Source organism: Pteropus alecto, unplaced genomic scaffold, assembly GCF_000325575.1.
Source record: "Pteropus alecto unplaced genomic scaffold, ASM32557v1 scaffold95, whole genome shotgun sequence".
NCBI lineage: Eukaryota > Metazoa > Chordata > Mammalia > Chiroptera > Pteropodidae > Pteropus > Pteropus alecto.
The window spans coordinates 24,637,289-24,650,131 of NW_006441071.1; the positions used below are offsets into that span (position 1 = coordinate 24,637,289).

Sequence of the window (12,843 nt, forward strand, 5' to 3'; positions counted from 1 at the left end):
TAAAGCACAGAGGAAGAAGATAAGGTAGTGTTAGAGCTATTTTGACGTAGAATAGAGCACAAGTGAGGATCTCAGGAAGTCTTCACTGAAGTCTGTTGCATGAATAGCATATGCAACAGACAAACTAAGGGTATATTTTCTGCCTTTGAACAAAGTTTTTGGTCAGGTGGAAAAGTGAGGCTGTTAGTGCTTTTTATCCTGAGAGAAAAATAAAAGTGAAACACCTGGATCACTGAAGGCATTGCTTTTGGCTAAGGGTTTGTTTAATGTTTGAAGAAATAATCATATACATTTTTAAATTGCTTAGATATTATATGAAGGTCTCAGTGGCCTATAGTTAAATAAGGTTTCAGACATAGACTCTCACAGAGCTTTAGAGTGTAGGAAAGGTGATGAGAGACATATATGTTGTCTCTTAATAAATGCTTGCCAGTTGAACTCTGATCTGAGATAAAAAGTAGCTACGTGTCTGACCCTTACACACAAAGTATTAGGAGATTTAGAGATGAAAGAGATTTGGAGGAATTTCCTGGCAATTTCAGTTGAACAAAGTCTTGAAATAAATTTGCCAAATATTTACCTGAAAGCTTTGTTTTCTTCAAAGGCATTACTTTCAACTCATTTAGAAAATATTGTGTGCTCATACTTTTTGGTCACAACTAAATAACAGTACCTAAAGAATTATGAACATGATTTTGGCCACACAAATGAATCAATACATTATTTTGAACAATCCAGTTAGGTGACACTTTGGCGAGACCTTGGGGTGGGCATTGGTTGGTAGAGTATCCGGATCATTGCAGTGATTTTTCATTTTAGGTATGTGAACATGCCTTAAAAGTGTTAATACCTTATTGACAGACAATATTTTAATCGCATATAGCTAGAAAATAGGTCCAGGTCAGTTGGAGAAAAGAACTAATAATTAGTGCTATACTTTGACTTTTATAGTCAGACACAGGAAGACATGTAAAGGGGAAGAGGAAGGTAATAAAAGTAATTTGGAAAGGGAAGGAAAGTTTATTTTTTTCTTTGAAGTACTTTCTTTAAAAAAAAAAAAAAAGCATTCAAGATCCTTTTACCAATGAAGGGGGAGTAGAATTTGCCACCCCACACATTTCTTTAAAAATGTATTTTATGAAATCCTGCTTAGAAAATTATAGGAGAGACTTATTTGGCTATCACAGGATGGGCCTGAGAAGTGATTTATTTAAAGGAATTAATTGAAATGTAATAACTACAAAAGTTAGAGAATTTCTCACCACTTTTCTCAAAGAACATTGTTAAGTAGGGTCTCAAGTTGAAGGGATTTCTGTTGAGGGACATATTAACTTAACATCCTCTTGTCACCTCCCGCTTCCCTCTTTTCACTGGAAGAGGCAGCAAAGCCTGTCCACAGCCAAGCTTGATGCAGTCTGGATCTTGATGTGGCCTCTGCTGAGGTCAAGCACTCCCATTCCAGCCTCTCGAGGGCTTTCTTCATGTGTTGCCAGTGTGCTGGTAAAAATGACTTTAAACTCTTGTCAGCACAGTTACTGGTGCATGCATCACAGTCCCACTCAGATAAACCTGTCACAACACAGAGGCGGCCGCTGGAGAAGAGTACAAGGGCAGGCCTCTAGCTTTTCATTCGAGCATCACTAAACGTGCACAGAGTGCCCAATTATTTCAGCATTATTGAGCAAGCCTACAGGAGGACCCAGGCCTTGCTACATTAGATTTTCTTTAGTAATTTGCTCAAGTACCGCTGAGGACACTTAAAGGGCTTAAAACGGTGGCTGCAACCAGTTTCCTTTTCTGGGTTGTTAATTCAGGTTTTCTCTTTCAAATTAACTCTCACTGCATGCTGTGCAGTGGTTCTGGGAGAACTGTTTAACACTAATTTTCTCAATTTTCAGCTTTTTTTGTTCAACATAACTGCTTTAACAGTTAGTCACGTATATGTTTTGATTAGAAATGTATGATAGTGAGGTCTTATGTTTTGGAGAACAAAATGCAGATGCTTTATTAAAGAAATGTGAATTTCAGCTATTAAAAGTTACTTGGGTAATTTCACTATTTAAAAATTAAGTATTTACAGTGTTTTGCAAAACCCCCAAATTTTATTAAAAAGATAGCATTTCTCCATTATACATCTTCCTCTATCCCCTTTAAATATATGTATGTGTATATCTATACACATCCACACACACACAATAAATCTTTCCTTCATGGGTGCTGGGTTTTCCATAATCTTTTTGCACCTCTCTTCTCTCTTTTTGTGTTGGTGGGGGCAGATATAGTGAACGAGTTCAATATCTTTGTCTAATTTCTCACAGCAGCAACAACTCCAGGCCCAGCATTTATCACATGGACATGGTCTGCCGGTGCCTCTGACCCCACACCCTTCAGGGCTTCAGCCCCCTGCCATTCCACCCATTGGTAGCAGTGCCAGCCTTCTGGCTCTCTCCAGTGCTTTGGGAGGCCAGTCCCACCTTCCAATTAAAGATGAGAAGAAGCACCATGACAACGATCACCAAAGAGGTGAGAGCGATTCTCTCGGGATGTCAAGCTGATCCTACCTACGTGCTGCTGAGGATAGGTTCTGGGTGCCATTGTTTATCCTGCCACTGGATTTAATTTTATCATTGACTAAACAAAGGATTTCTGCTGGAAAGTAAATAAATTATTGGAAGCTATCTTTTGCCAAATGATACCCTAGTGGTTGGCAAGAGTTAATGCACTTGCAAAGGCGCAAGGGGTTCTGTATCCTGGTTAGTGCCTTTGATCCTTTGCTACCTCCTGTGTTCCCCAAGTCTAAATCAGTAACGAAATCCCACAGCACTCTGTGTTTGAAATAGTGAATGGCAACATTAATAGCTAACTTTGACTAAATCTTTTTTGGGGAAAGACTTATTGATGAAAGTTCACTTTATAGTTTGACAGAATCGATTATTATTTATAAATTAGATCAGCATATATAGGGCAGTAAAACTCTTACAGATAAGAAAACAATTTCAGTAGTCTTAGTAATTGAGAAAATACAGCCCAAATTAAAAAATCTTTTAAACTACCTCTCGCACCCAGTCTTTTTAGAAGCATGAAATTACTTCTTCTGATAAGAACACAATTGTTTATGCAACCTAATTTATTTAAATGTGTCGGGCTCTTAGATTGGTTTCCTCCCTCCACTAAAGTAGATGATGGTACGGAGACCTTTTGATGTAACTATATGTTTATATGGTGCTTGCTAATAATTTTTATTAGTTGATGACAGAAAAGCAAATGAAAAAATCTCTGTCAGCATTCCTTTGTGGGAGTTTACCTAACACATAGGTGGTTCTTTGGTTGGAAGGGTGTGGTTCATAATTAAAACTTCATATCTACTGTTGCAGTGTCATTACCATGAATTATAATCTTGGGTAAATGATATTTATCACATAAAATAAATTTCTCATCTCTGATGTTGAAAGCTCTGTAATACTGGTCATCCAGTTATCTTAATGCCATGAGTCGGAACTAAGGCATGATTATAAACTCTTTTATAAGTGGGAAAGTTGATAAAGAATATGAATGCTAGGAATATCTAGCTTTAGTTTCTGAAATTGTGTCAAAGATAGACTCACACTTTGTCAGTCTGGTAAAGTAGTATTAATAATTAATTTTATGGCAAAGTCGACATCTGTGCCATTTATTATTTAGCAGAGATTACGTTTGATAAATGTATGATTTTATGTAAACTAACCAGTACTTTTCTTTTTTCCTTCTTTCCACTACTTCATCTGTATGTTGTTGCTGTTTTGCCTATAGACAGAGACTCCATCAAGGTAGGACTCAAATTCACAGGCAAGGGAATGGCTTCATGGGGCTCAGAATGATCTGAATGGATCTAGTAATGGATTCTTCAGTATTTAGAGAATAATTTGGTGGGCTTTACCAAATAGTGGTTAACTGCATTTTTTGATTGCTTTCAGTTGTGTGGTTGAGATTTTTTAAAATACTGGTCCCATTTCTCTATCAGAATCAGATTTGTAGACCAAGATTGAATTATAAGATCTGGCTTGCATTGCTCATTTTATTATGTCTTGCCATGTGAAAAGAATAACTTCTTTTCTTCAGTTAGGCTTTGGATATAAGATAAATAATAATGAAAGGAAGTAAATAAATTGATTTATAAGGAAATACACATTAGTCTCATATTTGGGGAAACAATTTCATTCTACAAAACGCTTATCAAAACAATTTTTCTTTACCAGAAAGATTTGTTTTTAATTTAATAACTTCTTGGTTTCCAGTATAGCAAGTTATTCTCCTTAGGTTTTGCATTTGTCTTATTATCTTCTTTCTTTATCTCTTTATAGACAAGTCTTCAGGAAAGAGGAAAAGTATTTAGGGCCTAATGATTTGAATATGCTTGTGTAACACTAGAATAGGATGTGCTAAGAATGCCTGAATTTATATAGTAAACAAACAAGAAAAACAGGCTACCACAGCAGGAAATGAGTAAAATATGAAAATTGATTGATGAATTTTGAGCCAGACACAATGTAAATACGCTACTGTATTACGTATAATTATATTATGTATGCCATTGTACTTTGTATACATTAGAAGAAAAGGACAGGTCTGAGGCATTGACCAAAGCACAGATGCTCTCTCAGTTCCTTTTTTTACATTTTACAACAATCAAATGCTTTGGAGCATAGGTAGTTACATCTCTTACAATTTTTAATGAAGTTATGTATATGAAAACTAAAATCTTCCATTGGAACCACATGTGCTGTCACTTTGAATGCATCTTTATTCCTTGTCCTTTTACAGTAAAAAGGAAGTAAAGGTTTTTTCCAAAGCCCTTAAATAATGGAAAATAAAAATTAAGCGTATCTATTTTTACCCTTCAAGAATCTTTGTAATTTGAAAAGGGCATCTGTACACCCATAGAAATGTCAACATTTACAATTGGAATTTACACATTGAGTTATTTAATTATGCATTTACAGTTGTGTATTTAGTTATATGATATGTATATCAGTACCTAGATTAAACAGTATTCTTAGAGTATAGTTTCAACCCATGTGTACTTAGTAAGTAATGAGTAAATTCACTGACCAGAATTAGTTGATAGCAGTCATTAGAAAGCCTGGCTAGTTATTCTGAGGCCATAATATAAACATTTCCTGCCTCCTTATGATAAATATATACCTTTAGGCAGGCCAGTGAGCTAAACAAAAGCCTCCTCTCCTGCCCTACTCCCAGAAGATTGTGAAAATATACTCCAGTGCACACTTTTGTGTCAATTACATTTTATATTCTCTCACATTGAAGTAGGGTATATTTTGAAATCATCTATAATCATTCAATGTGAGTCTGGGAGCGAGTGTCTATAGCTAGAAGCCAGGGAAAAATGAAATAAAGGTGAATGATTTTGCCTTAACCTGTTACGGATTGGTAGCTATAAATAGATTTTTGGGGGTACCGTTCTCAAATTTGAACTCGTGTCAAGTTTGGGGCTGTCCTGTGGCTTTTCAAGGTGAAATAGTGTGCTAATTTTCGTAAACGTGTTCTTTGATGCTCAGAGAAGCAGTTAGTTGCTTGTTCCATCGATCGTCCTCATCTTCCTCTAAGTGGTTCCTGGTTAAGAGGGGCTTTTTATGACTGTCTGCTCTGTGACTTGAGATGGTTTTTATCAGCCGGAGCATGCCAGTTGCCTGCAGCTGGAGTCTAGCTTGTATGAAATAATTTATTCATGCAGGATAATGCTCCTTAACATTTAACAGGTAATGAACGTGACATAAATTTCCTTCTTCCTTTTAATTTTTCCCTTTCCTCTTCTAATGTGCAAACAGGCAGCTCTGGTACTCTAAATAATAAGTAATTTTTGGCCATCTGTCAAAAGGAAATTTCAATACAAATTTAAATTAATGGTGCCTGAAATTTTTTATAGCTCCTCTAAAAGCCTCTAATGTGCAGAAAATTCTGAATCTGCTGGTAGTAATTAGTGTTGCATGTAATGAGGATGTGGGCAATGTTATACAGCCCTAGTGTAACATTTTGATATGGTAGCAAAATTTTGATTTATACAAGGTGGGGATGGGTTTAATTGTGAGAGACATTTTTAAATGTTTTCTTGACGTTACAGATTATTAAACAAGGCAGATTTCAGAATAGCTCATAAAATATAAATTTAAACTTAATGTAAAGATTTGGGTAATTAGGTGCTTTACCTTTATATGTCAAGTAAAATGAAAGAAATTCTCTTGTTAAAGTGTCAGGCCTTTTTCTTTTTTTGGAAGTTCTGTGGCCACTAAACCACATACTATTGGTTTTATTGATCTTGTTTTCTATAGTTTCAGTGGTCAAATTCATTGTTAAGCCTGTTATTTGTAGACTTGTATCTGAAGTTTTTCAGCAAGGGTGGAGAGTGTAAATATGGACCTAAAGGAGAAAGTACTGTAGGAGCCCAAGAATCAATTTATTTGGTAATGAGAAACGAGAATGTTGTGTGTTCTAGGGCTGTTGACACTTGCTTGTAACTCGGCTATCCAGTGACTCTGTGTGCCCAACAGTAAGCCCCAGATTTGGGGGCTGAAAATGAAGAAACAGACCTTGATCTACTTTTATGTTTAGTGGTAGAGTGGAAAGTCCAAATTTAGCTCTCCTAAAGGGCCCCTAAGTAGGTTTTACTGAGCGGGGGCTTTTTCTCAAAAGGAAAGTATTTAAAACCATTCTCTCTCTTTTGAAAAGTCAGCCAAGGAAATGTTTTCTGAGGTGATGGAACCTTCAATTGCCCATCCTTCCTACTAAGGGCAGATAGGTAAAAGTTGGTAGGCTCCAAAGTAGTGGCAGAGAAGACTTCTCCGCATACAGCTAGTTCCCTCTCAGTCACTAAAGGTACCAGTTCATAAAGAGTAGTCATTAGGTTCCTCACAACACTAGCAGCTCTCTTCTGAGTGGCTAGAATGAGGGTGATGATTCAAGGTGTGAAGGACAAATTGCCTAAAACTTGATAGGAATTTGAGGTTGAGAAATTAATCTAATTACCACCCCCCTCTAAAATGTGTACACAGTTCTAACATCTCCCAACAAAAAAATAGGCACCAAAATGAAGACCAACTTGAATATAAAGAGCAAAATTCACAAGCCCCAGATATTGATTAGCTCCATGGTGTCTCCCAAGTTGATATTACCGTGAATGCTTTATTACTTCATAAGTCCTTTCCATGTATCTACATGGTCCTCCTGTTTTTTATTCTGAATGCAGTGACATCTTCAAGTCAGGTCTGTGAGGAATTTGCCATTTATGTGTAAAATATAGCACAAATACATTTTTTTCCATTTAAGTGGTGTTTTTATTATTTCATCAGAACGTCTTCCCCAAAGTGCTGTATGCATCATCAAACAGTATGACCATTTTTAGTGATTTGTACATTGCCAAATTGATCTCAGAGACACATGCGTACCAATTTTAAATGCCACGTGCAAGGTTTGAGTGTTTCCACACAATCCACCAATATTGAACTTTATAGTTTTTATAATTTTTGCTAGTATAATAAGTATGGATTTTTTTAAAACCCTTTGTTTAAGGGTTTCCACATTAATCCATTCATTTGTTGTATCTAAGGCAATGTCTATTTATTCTGCCTCACCTGTATTTTGGTGTTTGTTCCATGTAGATGACTAAAATATCATACATAACTTTTCTTCTTGTCTCTATAGTTAGTCTCTGTTGGCAATAAAGGTTTATCAATGGAGAATTAGACTAAGTCTCCATTTATATTCAAATTGAAGTGTGTGATTAAGGCCAAATGGGTTTTTAGCACGAGTTTACAGAATGATTACTGTATTTGCCACTAAACTTTGTATATTGAGTCTTAATGGTCAAAGTTCTATTCCAGGGTCTTGCGTGACTTGTGTAACTTGGTCCACTCCACCCCTTTCCCCTATTTTTCCTGTCTCAAAGGAATATCAGTCTGAAAAAGAGTGAGCCTTTAATATGTTTAACCCCTTGGCATGTACCATGTGGGAGAATAGCAGAGAAGAAACCGCTCAAGGAGGGGGGCTAGTAAGAGAGGGATAACCATATGGCCCAGGCACTTTCAATGCTCTCATCTCCCCCATATACCTGTTTAAGACAGGAATGCTTGTAATTTTACCCTTTGGGATAAAGCTTGTTGGTATAAATTTGCATTACTATAGACTTTAGAAGGGTACTTTATAAAAAGACCAAGGCATAAAATAATAGGCTAGACTAAAAAGAGGAATAGATGAAATTGATAAAACACTAAAAAGAGGATATAAGCAAAAAAAAAGAGAGTGAGAAAGGGTGGGGAAGAGAAAGAGAAAATGAACATCATCACCAAACTAAACTGTATTAAGGCTTGCATTATCTCCTGTTTTTTTCTCTATCATCAGTAATCTGAGGAAAGAAGCTATCTAAGTAAGGGCTGTTGACTTGGACACTCTAACCTAGCAAAAAATAAGGTAAATCCTTAATATACACTGAACTCCACAGATTTGAGCCACTCCCTGCCACCCCCAACACACTGCATGTATAACGCATAGTTTAGATTTCAGCTGTTCAGGTAGCTGGTGAATGCTTATCTTTATTTCCTACATCAAGAAAGGTTTAGAGATGTTAAGGCCCTGTCCAGGGTCACATAGCCAGTGTCATCCTCAGTGGAAAGCTTTTTGTCTTGTTTTTTGTTACTAAAATTTTGAAACATACTCAGAAATAGGAATAATGCAAGGTCCTCAGTCTATTCAACATCAAGGTATAAGAGCTATCAATATTTGGCAACAGTATTGTCTACTTCTTTGCTGAAATATTTTAAAGGCAAATCCCAGGTGATATGCATTTACCCTTGACCAGTAAATAAAATGAAAACATTTCTCTAAAAAATAGACAATTTTTTGGTAACTATAATAATTTTAGTCACTTATAGAATATAATTCTTTGATATTTTCTAATATTCAGCCTATAAGCAAACTTGGGTTATTTCAAATAATTGGTTTGCTTGAGACTCAGATGAGATCCATTCCATTTTGTTGTCATATCTCTAATGTCTCTCTTAATCTAAGAGTTTTTCATTTAAAAACTTTTTCTTATACCATTGACTTGTTGAAGAACCTGGGCCAGCCTTCATGTAGAATGGCCCATATTTTTGATGTCTCTTTGTGCTTCCTTGCGGTGTCAAGAATACTTTCACACAAAGAAAAGTCTTTTATGATGGGAGGATGGGTAGAAGAACGAAGTCTAGGTTTGCATGTATGTGTTGGTGATCAACAGTTTAATGAAGTTTACCAATAATTAAGGGAGTAAAATGTCCAGAAATGTACGCTGATCATCAATAAATAAAATTCTTTTTGTATCCTTTTACCCTTAAACAGATTATGATGTATTTGAAATCCAACTTCACTTTAAAACATTAAGTATTGTTTAAGATAGGGTTTTTAAAATAACATTTTTAGTAGGATTTTTAAAGTAGCTATTTCCTTATGGGTGATGTCCCTGATGCCCCATTCCCAGCAGTAAAGTTCTCTCTAACTAAAGTTTTAGCTCCTTGAGGGCAAGAATATTAATCTTCTTTATGGAACTGCATAGAAGGACAAATCAAGGATTAGTTTGAGAAGGGAATTGTAATAGAATTAGGAAAATCCTAACTATACTAGAAATCCTCTTTCTTTAGGTAAGCTGTGTGTCAGTGGGCAAGACACTTAACTTTCTGGATCTCAGAGCTGTTACTCTAGGCATTTTTTTCAAGCATTTGGAATGTACATGCATGTTTTCTTATGTTATTCAATCCCATTCTAGAAATGAATTTTACAATAAATGTCGTATATCGAAGAGTATATTTCAATAAAATTGGCCATAGCATTAGCCAAATAAACACAATGGTAATTTTATTTCATTTCGGGTGTTGAGTTGTAGCAGAATATTTTAATGTTTTAAAGCATGCCTTTCAAGCATTTAATGTTTTAACTCCTTCAGTTTTCCAAAATAAGACGGTAATTTGAAGTTAAATATTTCACTACTGCTGTTACTTTTTAATTCTTTGTAGAGGCACTTATTTCTACCATGTATTTTACTATTTAGAGTTACCTTATCAAAGAACAATCAGGAACTTTTATTCAATGGGGTTATGATGGAGTAATTTGTTCAGTATTAATTGATACCTGCCTCTAGGCATGTAAGCTGTGTGAAATGTAACAGGTGCCCTAATTCCAGAAAATATGTTGTAATTGTTTGTTTGTCGAACAGATGAATAAATATCTTTAGGGCATAGCTGGTCCTCAGGTGGTGAGCATGAATGGATTAATGATGTGACTGGAGGAGACGTGCTTGTTTGTGCGCCCTCCTGCACGGATCACCAAAGCGGAACAAATATTAATTAACAGGGGCAGGCTGGTTTTGGGGTCTGCCTTCCCCAGCTGATTTTTGGCAAGGGTGTTTTAATTCTTTTCTTCCATAAACCAGCTCTCTTAGTTATTTGTACAGACATTTCTACAGACATTTCATCTTGATGTTTCATGTCTTTAATTTTCTTAATTACAATGCATTTCATCTCTTAAAAAAATGTTACACCATAAAGTTTCTATATAACTGGCACTTGAATTTCAAAAGCATTAGTTTCTCAAAATGTAGATAATTCTTCCAAAAGAGTTAAAGAATTGCTTACCATCTTTTCTGTATTGTGGTAATAACACTTTCTCATAACCCATTCTGGAAAACTCATAAAAGCACCAGGGAGAAGCTTAATACTCTCACTTCTTGTGTTCTTGAATCATTTCTGCTGCGACACTTACTCTATCCCACTTCCATATTTTGTTTGAAGTAATTCAGATATCTTCCGGGTTAATGATTCTATATATAGGGGCCACCACTAACAAGAGTTGTAATTTTGGTCATGAAGAAGAGTCGTATCTAATTATTACCATGGCAGCTACCTTGGGACAGGATTGAACAGAATTCGGGATTCACAAAAGAGGACTAGAAAGGAAGTCTGAAATAAAATCGTATTTCAAGATTAAATAATGCTGCTTAGATCTGGCAAATCAAAACTTCAAATCTTACAATTGAATATTATTTTAGTTTGAATCTAAATATTGAACAAACAATTATTACTTTAAGTTGATTAGATTCATTATTCAGAACCAATCCAGTTCTTTGTGTAATAAATTGTGCAGTTTTAAAAAACATTTTAAGCTCCAAGTACTGGTGTTATAACTTTAATTTCTGTTTATGTGTGATAGTTGTAATTGGCGGTTAAGTCTCCATCTTCCCCCTCCTGTAGGTTCAATGATGCCTCCAATTTTGCTTCACAAGAAACAGAAAAATGACAGCATACACATGCATGTAATCTGCTCACATAACAGTCTGCCTTTCTTCCTTCACAGTTTAATATTCCATCCCCTCTTCAACCCCTAAATGTTCACAGAGAGCCTATACTTTCCTGTCTTTCGCCATCCTCCCCTTGACTGAATTGCAGGCAGTGAGGTGAAAGTTAAAATGTCTTAAGTATTCTTGTTATAAGTGAACTTCCTAAAATATGGCAGTAGGGTGAGCCTGAGGATTTCTTTTTTATGGAAATGGATTCCTCATTTAATTGTATCACACCCTGAGGACTCTTGAACCATTTTCCCAAAATCAGTACTTTTCAAGTTGCGGAATGTTCAAATGTAAGGGGAGGAGGTGGGGAGGTGAATACGGTAGTGACACCACCCAAAGAGAGAAGCCAGTAGGGCCATATAATAACATCTCATTTTTTTTTTTTATTCTTCCCTCTGGTCGTTTTAATTATTCTGGATATTTTTGAGTATTCCATTCATTTATCTTTCTCTTAACTTCTGTTGTCTTGAGCAACATTTGGCCTTTTGAACAACAAAATAAAATTGGAAATGCTAATGTTTTGAGCCAACTAAAGGAAGAAAATAAAAATGTCACCATGGTAACAAAGCTGCTTTCTAGATGGTTTTCTAAGATATGCCTGAACTAGAAGCAGATGTCTGATCTGAGAATCTTGCCTCCTTCAATGTAAACAAATAACTTCTGGGCAGGTGTTGGAAATAATATGGAAATCCTATTAAGGGGCCCAGGGTTCCTGTCAGTCAGGAAGCCCATGCCACAAAAGGGCTGGTTGTCACATAAAGGAACAGAGTAAATTCTCATTAGGCTTGAGCTTTTCCCAGGAAATGATTGTCTTGGTGTGTTCTTTCTCCTGTGAATCTGAATGTAAGCTGTTGCTTCTGCTGATCTATTCACTGGCTTTATTTCTCTGCTCTTCATTCCAGATCCTCCCTCGCCCCCGCCTTCACCAACCTGTATTCTCCCCCTCAGCTACCCCATCCCTTTAGATTAACACTTGATCTGTACTACTGCTCTGAGAGTTGTGACATTTGTGATTTTAACCTCCCACCCTGGGTGGGATAAGGAGGGGGAGAAGGGGAAGTCAGTCTTCATCCCTGGGCCTGTTGGACAAAAGAAGCAGGCTGATGAGGCCGAGTGCTGAGAGCTGTTTGAAACTGGCACAGCAAGCGGTAGCCACAATCCTGAATACTGTTCTGTGTACATTCACTTGGAGTTATATTTTTATGAAATAAGCAGGAACTAAAAGCATGAATAGACAGCTTTTAACAAACTTTAAAAAACCTGCATAGTTGTCTGGTAAGCCTCTAAAACTGTGCTGTACAGTACGGTAGCCACTAGCCACATGAAGCTATTTAAGTTAGTTAAAATGAAATAAAAGTTAAAAACCCAGTTTCTCAGTTGCATTAGCCACATTTCAAGTGCATAGTAGCCACATGTGGCTGTGGTAATTGCCATACCAGTGCAGATACGGGACATTCTCAACATTGCAGAAAGTTCAG

The 12,843-nt window shown here is 36.3% G+C and overlaps 1 protein-coding gene across 5 annotated transcripts in view; it reads left to right on the plus strand.

Annotated features, from left to right (window-relative positions):
* Positions 1-12,843, plus strand: part of TLE4 (transducin like enhancer of split 4) — a 140,088-nt gene that overhangs the window by 71,213 nt on the left and 56,032 nt on the right. For 3 of the 5 annotated variants that reach the window (XM_006918457.3, XM_015594557.2, XM_025051454.1), the window contains 2 exons: positions 2,319-2,523; positions 3,790-3,806. In XM_006918457.3, the coding sequence (XP_006918519.1) occupies positions 2,319-2,523; positions 3,790-3,806 (222 nt within the window). The remainder of the gene's footprint in view (positions 1-2,318; positions 2,524-3,789; positions 3,807-12,843) is intronic. The other 2 variants (XM_006918458.3, XM_025051455.1) reach the window with 1 other exon arrangement.